Here is a 19,609-nt window from a genome sequence, read left to right as displayed (position 1 = left end):
CACTTATCAGATCCAAGGATAGTCGGTGAATCTGCAAGTCCATCACAAGAACTGGCCCATACTCTGACCGTTCTTCAGAACTATGATGCAATTAAATATACAGAGACCAGTGCTCACCCTTATATATAATCACATTGCCACATTATGTGAAGTCATATTAGGGCCTGCTCAGTTACACTCGACTGGAAATTTCGAATAAGGGGAAGGGCCATCTGATTTTTATAAGGGCAAGCCCCGGTCTCTGTAAATGTCATTGCATTATGGTTCTGGAAAAAGGTCACCGTATGGACCTGAAACGTCACATTACTTGTGATGGGCTTCCACATTAACTGACTACCACTGATCCTCGAATCTGATTAGGTGCTTTTTTTCCCCTTGTATGACTGCCCTGTATCTATATGGTAAATATTTCCTGTGTTGAGTGTTGTCACGTCTATAAACTTTTGAAATTCACTCATATATGTATATGGTTTATCCAACCTGTAGCTATTATGGACCAAAATACATCTTGATTTTTTTAGTGCATTTATTTAGGTGTGCGCATGAGCTCTCCTGTATTCTCTAGTTATTGGAGGGCTGATGGAGCCTCCTGTGTCATGACACCCTGCTTTTCCATGGTTGTGACAAGCTGACAGATACACGGACAGTAGGGCGCAGCTGCACCTTCAGCGGGAAGGTGACTACTGGGCCCAGCCCCATTGAGGGGCGGTGCTTACACGCACGCCTTGCGCTGTGGCAGTTACTGGGACCGCAGCCTTAGTATTGTCCTTAAGGAAGTCCGCATCAGGTGTGCACTTTTGCTACTTTCTTCTAGGATTTGGATTGTGATTGTGATGAACATGTTTGCAAACCAAGTAAATGGAGAATGTGTTAAGCTTTGTGGATGTTGCTTTTCCATGATCCAAAAATGAAAACTAGGAAACTTATGAGGGGGGAATCTCTAAGCTCTGAGAGCTTGATTTTGCTGTTCAGGTTAATGGCAGTTACCGCAGCTTTGGGAATCCTAGCCTTCGTTCCTTGAGAATAACGCACACGAGCTGACGCACAACAAATTTGTGCGCGTTGACGAACAGCACACTTGCGCTGACGCACAGCACACTATGGAGCGCAGCACACACTCCTCCCCTTCTCACTGTTGTAATAGAGAGGATGAGTGAGCAGAGTTCTGCAGCTCTTTGCTCCTTCCCCCAGACTCTGCCGCCTGCTTCCTGTTCTGACTGCCGCCTGCTTCCTGTTCTGACTGCCGCCTGCTTCCTGTTCTGACTGCCGGCTGCTCCCTGTTCTGACTGCCGGCTGCTCCCTGTTTTGACTGCCGGCTGCTCTCTGTTCTGACTGCCGCCTGCTTCCTGTTCTGACTGCCGCCTGCTCCCTGTTCTGACTGCCGCCTGCTCCCTGTTCTGACTGCCGCCTGCTCCCTGTTCTGACTGCCGCCTGCTTCCTGTTCTGACTGCCGCCTGCTTCCTGTTCTGACTGCCGCCTGCTTCCTGTTCTGACTGCCGCCTGCTTCCTGTTCTGACTGCCGGCTGCTCCCTGTTCTCCACCCTCACAGATCGGCTGCAGCGCTGATCGACACCTGTGATAGTGCAGTGCCGGTGAGGCGGGGGAAGGAATAGCAGCAAGTTGGGGGTAGGAGCAGAGAGCGCTGCAACACAGGTGCCGGAAAGGGGAGGGAGGATTTCTGAGCCCCCCATCGGGCCGCTTGTTGCTTCCCCCCCTAACTCAGCAAGTCTTAAACGTTTTGCTTTTTGTTTTTTCGCACTGTGTTCTTGGAAAGAAGAGGCACTTGTAGGTGAGTTGCTACCTGCATCTACTTCCTTTTTGTAGAGCACCAAGGTAATGAGGCTTGCTAGTGAAGAGGTGGGATAAAAAAGGGTACCAGCTTTCTCAGTATAATGAATATGTAACCCTGTTTCCATACATGTCCCTCTGTGAGCAGAAAATCTTAAAGGTAATTTGTTCCTTAATTCCATCAGATATAAGACCACATAATCCATTCACTGTAAACATTTAAAACAAAGGGGATTTGTTTCGGTCAGAAAAGTTGATTTTGACCTTCGTTAGTAGTCGGGAAATCAAAATGAGAACAATGTAAAACTTGGATGAATGTCCGAGGCGGCGTAATTGTTATTCAAGTATTAAAACATTCTTTTGTGTGATAAACATTAACAGAACTTTTACAGAATGCAACTTTTCTACTTCTCAGTGGCTAGCACGTCATCACCGTCATCCCTGAGAGATTGTCACATGCCTGAAAGTCATGTGACTTTGTAGGGTGTTATGCTATGACCGTCTTCTAAGAAGAGGAACCAGACATCTAAACCCCTTTTGCAGATAGCCTGCAATAGATTACTTGGAAAATTTGCAGGGAAGTAAGAAAGGTGCTCTAATACAGGGGTGCTCAACTCCAGTTTTCAAGCCCCCCTCCCACCCCCCCAACAGGTAAGGTTTTCAGGATATCCCAGCTTCAGCACAGATGGCTCAATCAGAGGTTCAGTCTCTGAGCCTTTGATTGTCCCGCCTGTGCGGAAGCAGGGAGATCCTGAAAGCGTGACCTGTTGGGGGGAGGTGGTGTTGAGCACCCCTGGGCTAGAGCATGGAAAAGATGTCCTGTTCCACTTACTATAATAAAACAAAGCTAACGAAAATATATATTTCTTTGATCTTTTGCTTGTCTTTAAAGCCAATGTATCAATGCCTGCAGCGCCTCGTAATGGTGTTATAATGGGGGTAATGCAATGCGATACATTATCCCTCTGCCAGTGATTAAGGTGATCTGTGTTTGTGTTCACCTGTCATATTGAGTTAACAGATTTGAAAATGAAAAGAAAAACATTGTGACTTACAGTAAGCATGAACTGAATAGACTATTGCCCTAAAGGTCGGTTAAAACTGGCCTCCCATTTAAAATGAACATCGTAATGCAAATACAATCCTTTGGTTTCTTCATCAAGGATAATGCAGGAAACACAGACATTTTAGGCAAGTATGTCTGTCTACTGACTGCACCGTGCATTGTATTCACAGGCTACATATTTGTGTACAGCTTGTTCTTTTGATTGATTGGATTCTCCTGAAATAAATTTTCTACCTAAAAACAGTTTCGTAAAGCAAAGAAATCAAATGCCTATTTGTGGTCTGCTGATTGCACCACAGAAACATTGTGTATACCTGGTGAAAGGTTTAATTGAAACTAGATACTAGCGCAGAGCAAGAGGTGGGAAATCAAAGACTTCGTAATAGTAGCAATATTTACTGTCGCTGCTTGTTCTTTTGTTTCAAATTGTGCATTTGAAGTGAGATGTATATACTTTATTCTGATGTTTTTTGCACGGGGACCTTACTTAAAAAATAGGATGTATTTGTAGTTCTTGTTTTTTGTTTCTGCATATAAACTTTTTGTTGAAGTTTTCCGCCATTCTTCAGTTGACTGATGCAATATCCAAGTACTCTGTAATCCTGATTGCTTAGCCTGATTGGCATTAAAGTGGGGAGGTGTACAGGCAGTCACATGCAATCCATGTGGGATTCTAACATGACATTCAGAGAGTTCTCTGAGGTGGACCAGCCTTTGGAAGCAGGTGGCATAGCCTCTGTGGAAAGCATGGACTGTAGGTTGGGATTGCTGCTGTCCATTTCGTCCAGTTTCTCTGTATTGTCCTCCCAGTTAATGTGGAATCTTGTCACCCTAGGATTCGAAGCCAAGATATTCCTCTGAAGCTGCAACAGAGCGAGAAAGGGAGAAAAATGCAAATAATCATTTGGCTATCTCTAAAAGCGAATTAGGTCATTGCATCATTAAAGTAAAGAAAAAAAGCTTTGTGAAATGACCCAGGACTTTTTTTTATGTTGCAGAAAAAACAATGTAACTATGTGTTGGAATAAGATTCCAGTGTTTGTGAATTTCATCCAGCACCTCCGTGAGTTTGCTAAGGAAATAATACAGCTGGGATTGCAATGTGTATTTTATATCCTGGAGTGTCCAGTGTTTTGTTGTCTGGAGTTACTGTTGTAGCTTTGTGGGAAGACTAAATTAGGTTCTTATCCTAAAATCTAGACTTTAGATTTGTGTTATCTATTATTAGAAGTATAAGCCCCTATTCATTCATTTGTCAAGCGGCTCCACAGTGCTGGAGAAGAGTTCAGATTCATGTAAATGAATGGGACTAAAACCTTCTCCAGCACAGGGAAAGCGCTTCACAGTATATTGAGTACAGGCTGTAATGTGATATGTGCAGAAAATAAAGCCGGGCCTGCTGCCTGTCATTTTCGGCGCATATCACATTACGGCCGTTATTCAATTTTCATAAACATATTTAATCTCCCGGATTACATATAATAATTTATTAACACTTTGTATTTTCATTTATATATCAGAATATATAATACATTTTATTGTATACATTGTCCAGATATAAAAAATAAATAAATCTGTAGCCATTGTTGCAGAACCTCTTCATTGTTGTGAAACATTTTATTGTCTTCCATGTAATACACAAGTTCCCCAAATTTGCTTATCTATCTTGCAGAAACGAAGTTGAACAATTCTGGGGTAAATATAATCTACAGATTGATATCATGCATTCTTTGAAACGACTATACTTTTGATCTGAGAGCAAGTAACTGCTACATTGCCTGCCTGCTTCTGTCCATTGTACCTTCAGTAATTGTTTCAGTCAAATACACAATGTTTTTGAACTGTTATTGCATGCCAAGCAAATAATTATAAGGAGGCAACCATGTCTTTTTTTAGAAATTATACCTATTTCATATGGTGTTTTGATCATACAGGTTGTATAACTGCATCTGAACTTCTGCCGCCCATTTGAACATATTGATATACACTTATCCTTGCAATACTCCATGGGACTAAGCGATCCTTGGGGTTTAGTGACGCTTATTTGTGAGCTAAACAATGATCGTTTCTTCTATTACATTTTATTTATAATTGCATTTTCTCTTTGCTCTGTTAAGCTTTGTGTTCACGGGACTGGGTACTTGTTTATAAAATATGCCGATTTGCCATTACGGTCATTCAAATAGTAGTACAAGCAGTTTTGTTTGTGCGGTCACCATTGAAATGAATGGCAAGCCCAACCAAAAGTGCTAGTACCTCTTAGTAAAAATCTGCCCAAAAGTCTGAAAGTGAATAGACACTGCTTACCTTGGAAAAATCAGGTTTCACAGGAGGGTTTTCCCTTAGTTCTGTTTCTGTGTATTCATTATTCACATAATACCCCACTCTAATAAACTCTTGACCCCTGTACGTGCATGTAATTAACACCACTGTTACGCCAACAGCATCCGCATCTGGAATAAGTGCTGGATTGGGGGAATCCGCCTAGAGATGGGGGGGAGGAAGAGAGGAGGAGGAAAGAAGATTTGGAAGAAAGTTGTCTTCAATAAATACAAATATCACTTGCGAGCATACATGTCTACACCCTGCCTTTTGCCATTATCTCTTAGCACACAGTGAAACGAGAAAAAACAGCGCAAACGCAATAGTGAAGTACATTCAAATTATATTGAACAAATAAAAAGTATAATATCTGCGTACATCAAGTTAGAACACATCAAGTATGTCATGCACTCAGGCATAGGTTACCAGGCACCGCTTGCCGTGGTCATCAGGAACACTCCTTTGCAGGGCCACTCAGATGTGTTGCAGCTGAACCCTCAGAGTAGATGTCTGTATCGTGAAGCTGTTCTCATGTCGACATCAGGGGACTTCCCTCTGGCATAAGGAGAACCTCCGTCCATCTGATTGAGTGATGACAGTGCGGCATGTCGCGCAACTGCACAGAGGAGCCGAGTTGTGAACTGGACTGCGGCTTGTGCTGCTCCCGCATTTGTCGTCTTCGATCAGCTGGACGGAGGTTCTCCTTATGCCAGAGGGAAGTCCCCTGATGTCGACATGAGAACAACTTCACGATACAGACATCTACTCTGAGGGTTCTGCTGCAACACATCTGAGTGGCCCTGCAAAGGAGTGTTCCTGATGGCCACGGCGAGCGGTGCCTGGTAACCTATGCCTGAGTGCTTGATATGTTCTAGCTTGATGTACGCAGATATTATACTTTTTATTTTTTCAATGTAATTTGAGTGCACTTCACTTGCGTTTGCGCTGTTTATTTCTCGTTTCACTTTGTCTAGGGGTGTTGTGTCACTCCACACAATAACAACTGCAGACGCCTATCAACACTAGAGGTTGTTGTTGTTTTATTGCCATATCACATAGGTGTATTGTGGGTATATAATTATTTACACTGATAATAGATCAGCTTAGTAGCGCACTGTACTATTTATTGTATCTCTTAGCACACATTGCTTCAACGACAGCCAGGGATTCTGGGTAAATGAGGTCTGATATCGTCAATAACAAATAATTGGACATTTGAAACAATTTTCAGACTGAAATAGTGGAACTGGAAACAGAAAATGGACAGGAAAGCCGATCTCTATAAAAAATCAATACAACAACCCCACCTTCTTGTGAAGCTCTAATATTAAATAAGTAAAAAGTGAATATAAAATATATATATATATTTATTATTTTACTGTGTCTACGACTCAACCTTCAATAGAAACAGCTGGGATCCTCAATAAATACGGGTGCAGAAAGATGAGGGAGCAGTGGACATCAGTGTATGAAAAATAAAGAACTTACAGCACCAACATAAATAAAACCGTATCATTAACAGCGTTGGTTCTTTAATCGGTATACTGTAGAAGTAAATATACTCACCTGGTCGTGAGCATATCAAAGCCCATCAAGTGCGTGGCAAAGTGGATAGTAGGTAGCGATGTAGATCTTTCAGAGGAAAGGAGAGACGGGACTAATTGCGCAGCATACAGTACTAGTTTAATAATAAAAAAAATGCAAAACAGACCCCCTGAATGAAGACTTACAATAGTGCTGTCATTCAGGACACACAACAATTTCTTTAGAGGAGGCCATCTCTCCCCTCTCCGACGCTGGACTGGAGTATTGGTCTCTCCTTTCCTCTGAAAGATCTACATCGCTACCTGCCATCCACTTTGCCACGCACTTGATGGGATTTGATATGCTCACGACCAGGTGAGTATATTTAATTCTATACTGATGAAAGAACCAGCGCTGTTAACAACTACAGGCATACCCCGCTTTAAGGACACTCACTTTAAGTACACTCGCGAGTAAGTACATATCGCCCAATAAGCAAACGGCAGCTCACGCATGTGCCTGTCATCAAGTCCTGAACAGCAATACCGGTTCCTTGCCTGTACCGAAGCTGTGCGCAAGCGGGGAGACTATAGAGCCTGTTACAAATGCGTTAATTACATCAGTTATGCACGTATATAACGATTGCAGTACAGTACATGAATCGCTAAGAGGGAAAAGGTAGTGCTTCACTTTAAGTACATTTTCGCTTTACATACATGCTCCGGTCCCATTGCGTACGTTAATGTGGGGTATGCCTGTATACTGTTTTATGTTGGTGCTGTATGTTCTTTATTTTTCATACACTGATGTCCACCGCTCCCTCATCTTTGTGTACCTGAAATAGTGGAACACATACTTGAAGCACAAGTAAAATTGTGATGTACAGTGTGTATATCTTTTTGCGCCATCCATGTACACAGTACTTTACAGCAGTATATACGTAACACAATAATATGAGGCAATAGGAATGTGCAATTAAAAAAAAAACATTAGGGAAGTGAATGTTTGCCCCCGAGAGCTTACAATCTAAGTGATAAGTAAGGAGAACTTACAGAGACAGTAGGAGGGTATTATGGTAAGTGTCTGCAAGGGGATAGTACTTTGGAGCCTCTTTAAAGAGGTACTTTGAAGGTGGAGAGAGAAGGTTCTTGTCTGATATTGAGGGGAAGGGCATTTCTTAGAGGTGGGGCAGCACGTGGGTGGTTTCATGCAGGTGGAGAGGGCTTTAGATACAAAAGGGAAAGCGTTGGCTGTTGGAGGGGCCCAGAATGCACTGCAAAGCTGTTACACTTTTCATTTTATGCTAACCAGGATTTTATTTTGATTAAACATAAATAAGTACAGAACTTCAGTTCTCTCATCACAGGAGAAACTCGTGGAGGTTTTCACAGAGGATCTCCCAAAATGAGGGCTCCAGCGCCCTGTTAATGGAAGAGAGTAAATGTGCCCGTACGTGGACTGATTACCTCCCATTAGCCATTTTGATTTCCCTATGCACCAAGAAAGCACAGGGAAAAGCATGGTAATAAGAAAGCAGAAATTCTGCTTTGAGGCAACAAAGAAGGATTTATTAATATTTTTATATATATATACACACACACAAAATCCCAGCAGTACCTGCTTTAATGCAGGAATTCTTGTTGTGTTCTCTCTGTTAAAAGCACATACACACCTGGAATACAAACATGTGGCGTCCGGCAGGCACAGGCCCTACAAGCACAGAGTCTAACACTTGGTCGTATTCCTCGCTCTCAGCTGAGCCCACATAAATAATTTTCCATTCCAAGTCTGAAGGAGAAAATGAATAATGTTTACTGTACGGAAGTAAATCGTGTGGCACTTGGGCCATGTCTACTAAGTGGTGCCAAGATGAAAGTCACCCTGTGACTTTAGGAAATATGGCCCAAAGCCTTTAGATTTCATGTTTTACACCGACGGCGTATTTATTAAACCCTCTACAAATAAAAATAAAAATAATATTTTCGGGAATTCTTAACAATGGCCTCTAATCCTCATTTGAAAACTCAATTTAGCGGAGGGCGGGAGGGATACATTTTAACTGGGCTGAAAGAAACAAATGATAGCTGTCAGATTTATGGGGGGAATCCTGATCGTGGTAATGGTGGTCAGTATGCCTATGATAAAACTTCTAAAGGTTCTGTATGTCACACCCTGAACAATGGCTTCTGCCAACTGTTTTAAAGCAGCAATCTGCTATTTTGGATTGTTGATTTTTTTGGGGGGGGGATGAGGGTGGCAATATTTTGTATGATCTCCCCCAAAGTCTATCTGTAGTCCCATGACCCCAAGGGGGGAGGGGGAAGGGTGTGAGATTTTTCTGGGGGGTATGTGGCGGTTGCAGAGGCCTCACGGATCGTGCGAGGCCTCTGCAACTTCCTTTACCTTGATTGAGGCAGCTAGTGTGTCGCTTCGCCATGGCAACGCGGTGTCAAATGACGCCGCGGGGTGACGTGACATCACATGATCCGTGGCGGTATGCAACACTCAAATGATGTCACGTGGCATGACGTCACATGACCCCGCGGCATCGGTTGACGCTGGATACAAGAGCAGAGGGGGAGAGCAGGCAGGGGGGCGTACCCCTGTGTTAGCCTGTTTCAAAAGAGGAAGTGGATATGACTTTGTAAATGGTCGTTGTTGTAGCATCCAAAGGATGATGATTACAAAAATCATTAAAAATGGCATTAGGAGTTTTAAAAAATACAGATAGTTATCTAATACTAAAAAGAAAAAGAACTGGGTGATTTCCCCCCAATCCACCCCCCCAAGAGCTGATCCAGGGACTGTCCCGCGTAGCGCTTTGTAAGTACAGTATGTACGTACTTCACATGAGAGTTTTGCTGAAGTCTACTTTACATGTCTCTATATGTTGTAATTATTTTAAAGGGGCCGTTTCAATTAACAAACAGAATTGCAGTGAAAAACATTATTCAGGGTTTGATATTCACGGTTTGATTTTGTGGTTGTCAACGTTAGCAGCAATACTTAATAACAATTTAGGTGTGTAGTTTTACCTTTTTCTCATAGCCCAATTTGAAATTTTACAATTTGCCTAGAACTAAAGTTCTTTATTGAGTCCAGGCATTTAAATGTTAAGTAACCCTTGTTCTGCTGGAAGCAGTGAAATGGATTTGATTGTTTGTTTTTTTATTGTATTTTGCAATGCATGTAGCAACCAGCAGCATTCACAATTGTATGTTTAACAGCCTGTACAATACTAAATCGGCTACCTTTTGGTAATTGCAGTGGCATTAATTAAAAAAATAAAATAGAAGTTTCATGCTAAAGCGTCAACCTCATTCTTTGAATCCCTGGTATGAATGACAGAAAAGTGAGATGTTTATTCCTGGAGGTTTGGCGGTGCGAGTCTTAGGCTGCGTCCCCGCTAGCGCTGAGCCGGTGGTGCTTGCGGCGGTTAGTTACATATATAGATATATGTAAGTCCCCGATCACACTGTCGCGGGCACACACACTCACCGCACTCGGCGTTTAGGTAAACAAAAAAAACACGACGTTTCTAGCGCGCTCAACGCCAGCGGGGACTCAGCCTTAGATTATTTTAGGGTGAGACTAGCTAAATTCCAGTGACGTGCTTGGGCTGCTTTTTAGACGACGTGCCATAGCAATTATTGCCCTATAATGACTTTTTCATTGATTTGAATTAACGGTGATGAGACCCTTTAGACTCCGAAGTGTATAGACCCCCCCTTAGGCCGTGATTATACAGAAAAACGCCGGCGGTGTTGCATAGCACAATCCTGCATGGCTCAAAAACAAATCCAATTACAGTTAACATGCCTGTAGCGGGGTGCGCGCGATTTTGTTATTGGCCGGCAACTGTCGCGTCACGTGAGCGGTTCAGCCAATTAGGGCGAGACGCTCACCTCCAAGCCTCCTCTGCTCTGCTCCCTGGTATAATCAAGATGCCGATCGGCGGCAGCACAGGGTGATGTCACAGAATAGCGCTGCAGCTCTTGGTATAATCAAGGCCTAAGGCTGCTTCCATAGACACTTCGCCCGTGCAGAGGTGCGCGGAGGCTGAGGGAAAGCAGGCGCTTTCCCTGGCCATGGTACGTGCCGTCCGGGGGCGGGCCAGTGACGTCACGGAGCTGGTTTGCCCTCATTGGGCGAACCGCTCACGTGACCGGCCAGTCGTGCCAAGAAATTCGTTTTAAGTGATTTTTTGCGCAACGCGCTTCCGCCCGCTCACCGTATAGACGCGATTGCTGCCTTCAGGCGGTCTGATCGCTCAGCGTGCGGACGCGTCTGCGCGGTCGTCCATACCATTGACGCAGCCTAAGAGGTGCTATGTCTAGCTGTAGCTACAGTGCTAGTTTTATGTTGGTCCAATTAAAGCTACCGCAGAGAATAGGATAAACCACTGCAAAGCAATGTGAAATGTAACCTTATATTGCCTGGTAACTCTGCTATGTGATGGTGTATAAAGCAGTGTCTGTACGCGATATTGATTTTAACCCAGTCATCTTGACTCCATTCCCCACCCGCCCTATCTCCCCCAGGTTCCTGAGATAAGAGGTATTTTGTGATGTTTGACGCACAAAAAAGTTGTAACCGCATCTCTGTCGCAACTTATATTGCCCACTGGTGCGATCTCTGATCTTCCGGCTATGTTGTGTTCACTGAGCAAATAGTCTTGACCAATGTCTACTCACAAACAAAACTGCTTGTATCTCAGGATCTTGGGGTCCTACGAGGTCAGGCTACTGCAGATCGTGTCCCACGGACCCTCCAGTTGTGATAATAATAATAAAAAAAAAATAATACATAAATAACCCTCCTTTCCCCACCACCAAGACAAAATTGAACTGTGCAGACTGCTGGTTTAAATGCATAAACGATTCCTGTGAACTCCCATGGACAGAGTGTAAAGCCTTGTTATTGTAATAAGCTGACGCTTCATTTTATTCTGTTTATTATCTATACATGTTTTTACATTTTAAATTTACACTTATTTTTTACTTAATACAGAAAACAAAAATGTTCATATTTTGTTTTTACATTTTTATTATATACTTATTTGTATATTTAATGTAGGTATATACGGTACTTGTATATAAAAAAAATCTATGGTAATGATAAAACATAAGCAATAGGGGCGTTCAAAAATAAATGTATATCTTAACAAAAATTCATTCATCTAGGCAACTCTATTTTAGCCAACCTCAATACTTCTATTTCCTGATTTCATTTATTCTACTTATTTTGTGTTGCCAAACGTTCAAATATTTAGCCTCTGTTTGCATAGCATGAGTGGGAACCAGAGAGGGGGGTGGGGGGAAGGTCAGTGTTTTGTAAGTGTTTTGCCTCTTCTGTTTCCCTGCATACGTTTTCTACTCCGCAACTGGATGTGCAGCTGTGCCTTTTGTTTTAGGGTTATTTCCCCGACCACACACAGACACACACACAAAACATGGCTGCGGCCACTAGCACACCTCAAACTTACTTTCCCTGCATTCCCTTGCACCCTCCCCTACCATGGCAAGTTTCCCTGGTTTATTTAATGGAAGGAGTGTGATGTGCCTGCGTCTTCATTTGTCATTCCCCCTGCACCACCACCCTTTCCTGTCCCCGCCTGCTCGCTGCTGTCACCAGGCCTGTGGGAATAGTAATTTAACCTCTTGTGAACTGGGGTGCAACCGGAGCAGAGCTCCCGTAGCAAAGCAGAACTTGCAACTCACCTTCAGAAAGGTCCTCTATGCACTCAAAGGTGATTTCGAACTGGAAGGGGTTGTAGAAGGGAGACGGGTTGTCCAGCACCACTACGTTGTTCACCTGAACCTTTGCCATATTTAGAAAGCACGCAAACAATGGGGATGTTGTCTTAAGAGCAGACCAGACCTAGCAGGGCTTATCTATGCAGAGCCCGTGCGTCCCTGCTTCTTTAGGCACGTCACAGGAGTCCTGAGAAACTTCCCTCCGCTGTGGCCTTTTTATTTAATTCATTTGCTTAATCTTAACGTGAGCAACTTCACTGGTTTTTATTTTATTTTTTTGTCATTTCCCCCTCAGCTTCCCTATCTCACTTCACTACAGCACATTCTGCTGTGTTGCTATAACAGCGTGTGTCTGGATTGGCTGCTGCCAGGCCCTCCCATATGGCTACAAGCTACACGAGGAGAAAGACAGACTCCTCATGGCTGGAAGAGCTGGAAATGTTTAGCAGCTGCTCCACCTGCTGGCTGACAGCTCAAGAGAGACACTCTGGGAGGATCTTCTTTCACCTGTGTAGTGTAACGCCCTGATAGGCTGAGTGACCTGTGGTTCAGTTCACCGTCATCTTCAGCCCTTGTCGATCCACTGCTGGATGAAGGCCTCCCCAATTCATTTTGTTGTCAAATGTTTTACCAGGAAGTAATACATTGAGAGGTACCTCTCGTTTTCAAGTATGTCCTGGGCACAGAGTTCTGATGACAATACGTGGTTACATTAAATCAACATACTATAGGTTATACGTTATATATTTATAGACATTTCATGGACAGATAATATATGTTGTGCATATGTAGCAGTTACAGACGTGATTAAAATGTGAGACAGCTGAAGTCTTGAAATAACTTAAACTGGAGGCAGTTTTGAGAGTCTGATCAATTGTTTCAGTTGTGAGGTGCACGGTAAGAGGAGGAGCGGACAAATTCTTTGTTGAACTTTGGGACCGTGAACAGTCTTTTGGAGTCAGATATCGGGTAATACGTGCTACGTGTGGGTGGAGTGAGGAACTTGTTCAGATAGGCAGGTAGCTTATCCCGAAAGTATTTGAAAGTAAGACAGGAAAAATATACTTCGCATCTGGACTCAAGGGATAGCCAATCTAGTTATTGGAGCATTTTGCAGTGATGTGGGGTTACATTGTTGGACAAAGTGGCATATTGAGTTGTAGAGGGTGTCTAGTTTGCTAAGTTTTGGGGTGCTGTACCATATATTATGTCCCTATAGTCTATAATTGGCATTAGCATCTGTTGTGCAATGCACTTTGTGACTAGTGATCTTAGGTAGGATTTGTTCCTATAAAGTACACCTAGTTTGCCATAGGTTTTGCTTGTCACAGTATCAATATGCGATCCAAATGTTAAATGGGAATCATGCCATATGCCCAGATATTTAAAACTAGTGACAGGCTAGGATGATGTTAAAGTTGGTTCTGATCTGTAGCTCTGTTGTTGGTAGCTTCAGAAGTTTAGTCTTGGTCCCAAATACCATTGTTACAGTTTTGTTAGTGTTTAAAAATAGTTTGTCTTGAAAAATTAGATTGAACTATATGTCAAAGGTCAGTGAGGCTAGGGCTGTGTGCATAGAAGATTTTGTGATCCGTATACATGTGCATTGAAGCAGGCTGCCTTACAATCTGTAGATAGATCATCAATAAAGACTGAAAAGAGTAGGGGCCCCAGAGCAGAGCCTTGTGGGACCCTACAGGTGACATCCAAGGGGTTGGCGTTAGAGCCAGAGATTGGGATCTACCCGATAGGTAGGAGTGAGGCCATTTTAAGGTGCGTTATCCTATTCCAGAGCACTGAAGCTTGTTTAACAGAATAACATGATCAACAGTATCAAAAGTCTTTGCAAAATCTATGAATATTGCACCAGTAACTTGTCCCAGTTAGATTCAATACTGGATCTTGTTGCAGACTTTTAAGAGGGTAGTTAAGGTGGAGTGGTTTGGGCGAAAGCCAGATTGTAGATGGCTAGGGAAATGTGTCTTGGTATAGTAATCACTTAATTGGGAGTGGACACATTTTTCCATAACTTTGGATAGTAGGCCTATTGGGAGAAGAGAGATTCTGTAGTTGGAGACAATATTTTTTGTCCTCATGTTTGAAGATTGGGACAACACATGCAGTTTTCCAGGTCTGTGGCATATGGCTTGAACAGAAAATAGAGTTGATTAGGGAGGTAAGAGGTGTGGCAAGGACTGAGGCACAGAGGCGTAGGAACTTTGATTGCAGTCGGTCAGGTCCACATTGGCTGTTTAATTTTAGTAGCGCCTGTTTAATCTTTTCATAGGCTGGGGCAAAATTGGAAGCACTGATGGGTGGGGCTATAGGGGTTCTCACAGGTAGAGCCATATGATTGTAGTGAGGGTTGCACTAGGGAGCTTGCACACCCCACAAAGGATTAATTGAATGCGTTTGCACAGTGTGATTGTGTCAGCGTAGTATCATCCTTTTTGATATTAGATAGATGTCGATGGCTGGAATATATTGTTGGTGACCTTCCTGAAGTTTGCTGGATTTGATGTATTTTGGTAAAGATTGTCAGAGGAATATTTGGCTTTTGCTAGACTTGTTTGCCTTGTGCATGTATTCCGCAGAGATCTGTAGTTGGGATCATTGGTACTGGCAGTTACTTTGTATCTTTTCCACAAGGCATTTCTAAAATGGTCAAGTCCAGTAACCATCTGCCTTAAATATCCACCCTCCCAATTTACACAATCAGAGTAACCCTTGAATGCCCCTAACAAGAGGTGAGGGGGGCCAGGGGGAAGCCTGTTACACTACATTTATGTTTGTGAGTAGATATTGGTCAAATCCATTTCTTTTTTTTAAATTAAACCAGTATTATACTATTATATATTGGAGCAAAAATGATGTACCAGTGAGATGGGGAAAATGATTTGTATATTTAGCTTGTTGTATTCACATTTATACCACTAATCACAAGTCGCTAGTTTCTACGCCTTTTTTCACTTTCAAGGTTAGTTTTGGTCATTGTCTTGGTATTTTGATATCTATTGAAATATAGATGTTTTTTTTAATTAAGTGTCAACAATATGTGCATCATTTTACAGATGTGACAATACAGTACAGAGAATTATATTGCAATAAATGAAACAAACGTAAAATCAGACAATAGGAAAGGGAATTCCTGCCCTCGAGAGCTCACAACCTAAGTGGTATGTTAGGAGAGGACAGTGACTGACCACAGTGGTTGGCAAGTGTAACTGCGGGTGTGGAGCAGGAGCCCATGTCCAGGCTTTTGAAATGCATCATTCAGAACATGACATTTAAGGTTTTGGGGAGAGAATGGACCTGGTGACTCTTAAAGTCACAATGTGATGTAAGAGAAAAGGATAGATTCCAGGACAGAGACCCGAGGTACACCAACCGACAAATCAAGAGTAGAGAAGAGAGAGCGTACAGAATTTCGGTTAACAATTTCCCCCCCAACTTTAAGGAAAGTTAGAAAAATCGCAAAATGTTTGATCACACTTTTAGACCAAAAATGTTTTGGCAAAATTGTCGAAATTCACACACCAGACAGGAGAGAGACCTTTAAACACACCTGAGATCATTGGAAAATATACTAATTTAAGGAAGCTTCTTCAAATTGGCACATTTTTCATGCTGTTTCCTCTTCAGAGGCACTTGGCCTTGCCCTCGAGGCAGTAGTGAGTGCTTCTGACACCACCACCTGGTTGGCTGCTTCCAGGCAGCCCATCTGGGTGAGAAATATGCTCAGCCCTCTAGAGAGGAATCAGGAGGCTGCCCACAATATCGGGAGCCTCCTGGACATTCCCAGTGGATTAGCACGTGTAAGAGCCTGCCTTAAAGGGGCAGTCCCTAATAGGACCAAACTCATTTAAGGATTGTCATAGATAAATGCCACAGATAACATTAAAAAAAATGGACATGTATAAGTATTTTAAGATAAATGTTTAACATTTAACATTTCCATAATAGACCAATGCTTTGGAGGTTTTTTTGTTTTTTTTTACACAATCTTTGGGCTAGATTATCTAAACCAGCGGTGCGCAAACTGTGGGGCGCGACCCCCAGGGGGGGCGCGACACTGCCGACGGGGGGCGCGGGGTTTACAGAGGCCCCGCGCGCTTCCCGAAGGCACTTAAATTAAGTGCCGGGGGAGCTGCAGGGCCTCTGTAAACCTAACTTACCGTGGCTCCGGCGGCTTCCTCCCTGCGGCGCCATGGCAAACCGGCGTCAAAATGACGCTGCGAGGTCATGTGACGTCACGTTGCTATGGCAACGTGACGTCATTACGCCGGAGCGCGGGTAAGTTGGGGTTGGGGGGGGCGCGGGAGCGAGGGGACAGCCGTCAGGGGGGCGCAGGGAAAAAAGTTTGCGCCCCCCTGATCTAAACTACTTTAAATCTGGGAAAGTGATTCCAAAAACAGTAACAGCAGCACGAGCTTGCTCATTAGCAAATTTTGTACTCGGGGACAAACCCAAAAGAGTAGCCAGGAATCAGGGAGCCCGTACACAAATATGCAAACGCGCACACCATGAATTGTGCATATTTGCACACATCAGATAAACCCATCATAGACCATGCACGCACACAACATACATGCACACAACATACATGCACAAATCGTACATATACCATACATGCACCATATACACATACCATATATGCATTATATTTATTTATAAAATATTTTACCAGGAAGAATACATTGACAGTTACCTCTTGTTTTCAAGTATGTCCTGGGCATAGAGTCAAATAAATCATGGTTACAAATACAGTTATATAAGTGAACAGGGTATACATTATATTCAAGACATTGCATGCACAGTTAAAGAAAATATATATTATAGGCATACTAGCTGAGAGACCCGGCGTTGCCCGGGATGTAATTTTGGGGGGGCGGACAACAGGGTTGGGCTTCCCCCGGGTGACTGGGTGACTGACTGAATGGGTGGGTGACTGACTGAATGGGTGGGTGACTGAGTGAGTGGGTGGGTGACTGAGTGAGTGGATGGGTGACTGACTGCGTGAGTGGGTGGATGACTGAGTGAGTGGGTGACTGGGTGAAAGTGGTTGACTGGGTGAAAGTGACTGGGTGGGTGTGTGGGTGACTGGGTGTGTGGGTGACTGAGTGAGTGGGTGGGTGACTAAGTGAGTGGGTGGGTGGGTGACTGGGTGAAAGTGGGTGACTGGGTGAAAGTGACTGGGTGGGTGTGTGGGTGACTGGGTGGGTGTGTGGGTGACCGTGTGTGGGTGGGAGACGGTGGGTGACTTACCTTGACCCCGTGGCATCTGGCTGGGGCAGGAGATGAGTTCGGGAAGCTGGCGGGGGAGGGGGGGGGGCAAGAGTGGCAGGAGGCCCGCGCTGCGCTTACCCTCCGTCTGTGAGCCGGTGCACGTGAGGAGGCCCGCACCGCGCTTCCCCTCCGTCCGGGAGCCGGCGCACGTGAGGGGGAGTGCAGGAGGCCCGGGCCGCGCCGCGCTTCCCCTCCGTTCCTCGTTGTGAGCGAGGGGGGAGGAGCCTGGAGTTTGCTGTTGAGCAGGAGGGCCGCGCTTCCCCTCTCCGGGAGCCGGCGCACGTGAGGGAGTGCAGGAGGCCCGGGCCGCGCCGCGCTTTTCCTCGTTGTGAGCGAGGGGGGAGGAGCCTGGAGTTTGCTGCTGAGCAGGAGGGCCGCGCTTCCCCTCTCCGGGAGCGGCGCACGGTGAGGGTGATGGTGCGACTAGGGATGTTGCAGAGCGTGGGGATTTGGGTGAGGTGGGGAGGGGGGAGAGAGTGAGGGGCACCGGGAGAGGAGGGGGGGGGTGTGGAAGGTGAGCTGCGGTCCAACTGACGGGGGAGAGTGAGGCCAAGCAACAGTGTGTGTGTGTGTGTGTGTGTGTGTGTGTGTGTGTGTGTGTGTGTGTGTGTGTGTGTGTGTGTGTGTGTGTGTGTGTGTGTGTGTGTCGTCACTCCGCCTCAGGCCAATGAGAGGTGTGGGGGCGGGCGGCCCAAGGGACCAATGAGATTTCCCTTAGGGACACAGGAAGATGCAGACAGGCTTACAGTGCTTTCACAAATATATAATAAGATGTAGAAGTTACAGACCAGATTAAAATATGAGACAGCTTTAGTTTTGAAAGAACTTAAACTGGTGGTGGATGTGAGAGTCTCCGGTAGGTTGTTCCAGTTTTGTGGTGATATATATTTTACATGGACGTAGACATACATTATGTATACACCATATATGCACCTTATAGTTGCATAAACAGAAATACAGGCATACCCCGGTTTAAGGACACTCACTTTAAGTACACTCGCGAGTAAGGACATATCGCCCAATTAGCAAACGGCAGCTCACGCATGCGCCTGTCAGCACGTCCTGAACAGCAATACCGGCTCCCTACCTGTACCGAAGCAGTGCGCAAGCAGGGAGACTCTAGAGCCTGTTACAAATGTTATTTACATCGGTTATGCACGTATATGACGTTTGAAGTACAGTACATGCATCGATAAGTGGAAAAAAGGTAGTGCTTCACTTTAAGTACATTTTCGCTTTACATACATGCTCCGGTCCCATTGTGTACGTTAATGCGGGGTATGCCTGTATGTACTTGCCAGGAGTCAGATAGGACAGGAACAGATACAAAGAGTCCAGCAGCATCATCTGCTGGCCAGAAGCTGCAGTGAAGAATCAGCCGGGCAGCCCTGCTCTCCTAATACCTGCCCTAGTTTTTTTATTTGATCGGGGCAGGAAGCAATTGATCCCATGGCCCCTAGGCTAGCCCTTCCGGAACTGTTATTGTCACATGTTAATGCCACATTTGAGCTTGTTAGCATAGGGTTGACGCAACATTATTGTGGAATAATGCTGCTTCATCTTCAAATAATAAGCGGTGCTGCTATGTCACCTATTTCTGGAACTATTTTTCATACTTAATGTGTCTTTATAGCTCTTAGCACCACACAATTTTTTTACTTTTTATGTTACCCATAAAACTCATTTATGATAATGGACAATTTCACTATACTTACAAATTAAGGAGATGATGTATGTAGCAGTTGCTCCATTTTCAGCTTGTGTTTGTGTTAGATGAGCTTCCTGCATGTGGCACGTATTGCTAGCCAGAGAACTTTATGCCACTTCAAACTTGGCAGATTGTTTTGATCCAAATACAGGATAAAAA

General features: G+C 44.2%; 2 protein-coding genes across 4 annotated transcripts in view; one reads left to right on the top strand and one right to left on the bottom strand.

The window, feature by feature from the left end:
* The window catches only part of MCM9 (minichromosome maintenance 9 homologous recombination repair factor), a 50,969-nt gene that overhangs the window by 17,478 nt on the left and 13,882 nt on the right, over positions 1-19,609 (top strand). The window contains exon 7 of one of the 3 annotated variants that reach the window (XM_075597744.1): positions 3,690-5,480. The exons of 1 other annotated variant lie outside the window; for it this stretch is intronic. In XM_075597744.1, coding sequence (XP_075453859.1) covers positions 3,690-3,715 — 26 coding nt within the window. In that variant the 3' untranslated portion in view covers positions 3,716-5,480. Of the gene's footprint in view, positions 1-1,549; positions 5,481-19,609 lie in introns of those variants that run through there. One more of the 3 variants, XM_075597745.1, reaches the window with a different exon arrangement.
* ASF1A (anti-silencing function 1A histone chaperone) lies at positions 1,832-12,861 on the bottom strand. Its single transcript, XM_075597748.1, has 4 exons — positions 12,421-12,861; positions 8,373-8,488; positions 5,162-5,338; positions 1,832-3,717 (listed from the first exon to the last, which is right to left on the bottom strand). The coding sequence occupies exons 1-4, from the start codon at positions 12,527-12,529 to the stop codon at positions 3,505-3,507; spliced, it is 615 nt and encodes a 204-aa protein (XP_075453863.1). The 5' UTR covers positions 12,530-12,861; the 3' UTR covers positions 1,832-3,504.

This window comes from Ascaphus truei, chromosome 4, assembly GCF_040206685.1.
Source record: "Ascaphus truei isolate aAscTru1 chromosome 4, aAscTru1.hap1, whole genome shotgun sequence".
Classification (NCBI taxonomy): Eukaryota; Metazoa; Chordata; class Amphibia; order Anura; family Ascaphidae; genus Ascaphus; species Ascaphus truei.
Note: the sequence above shows the minus strand (reverse complement) of the source record. Positions and strands in the feature narration are given on the sequence as shown.

Coding starts and splice junctions, on each gene's coding strand:
- ASF1A (XM_075597748.1), bottom strand. CDS start 12,529: ATGGCAAAGGTTCAGGTGAACAACGTAGTGGTGCTGGACAACCCGTCT. Junction 5,339..8,372: donor GCCACATGTTTGTATTCCAG/GTGTGTATGTGC, acceptor CCCCATCTCTAG/GCGGATTCCCCCAATCCAGC. Junction 3,718..5,161: donor TGAAACCTGATTTTTCCAAG/GTAAGCAGTGTC, acceptor GCTCTGTTGCAG/CTTCAGAGGAATATCTTGGC.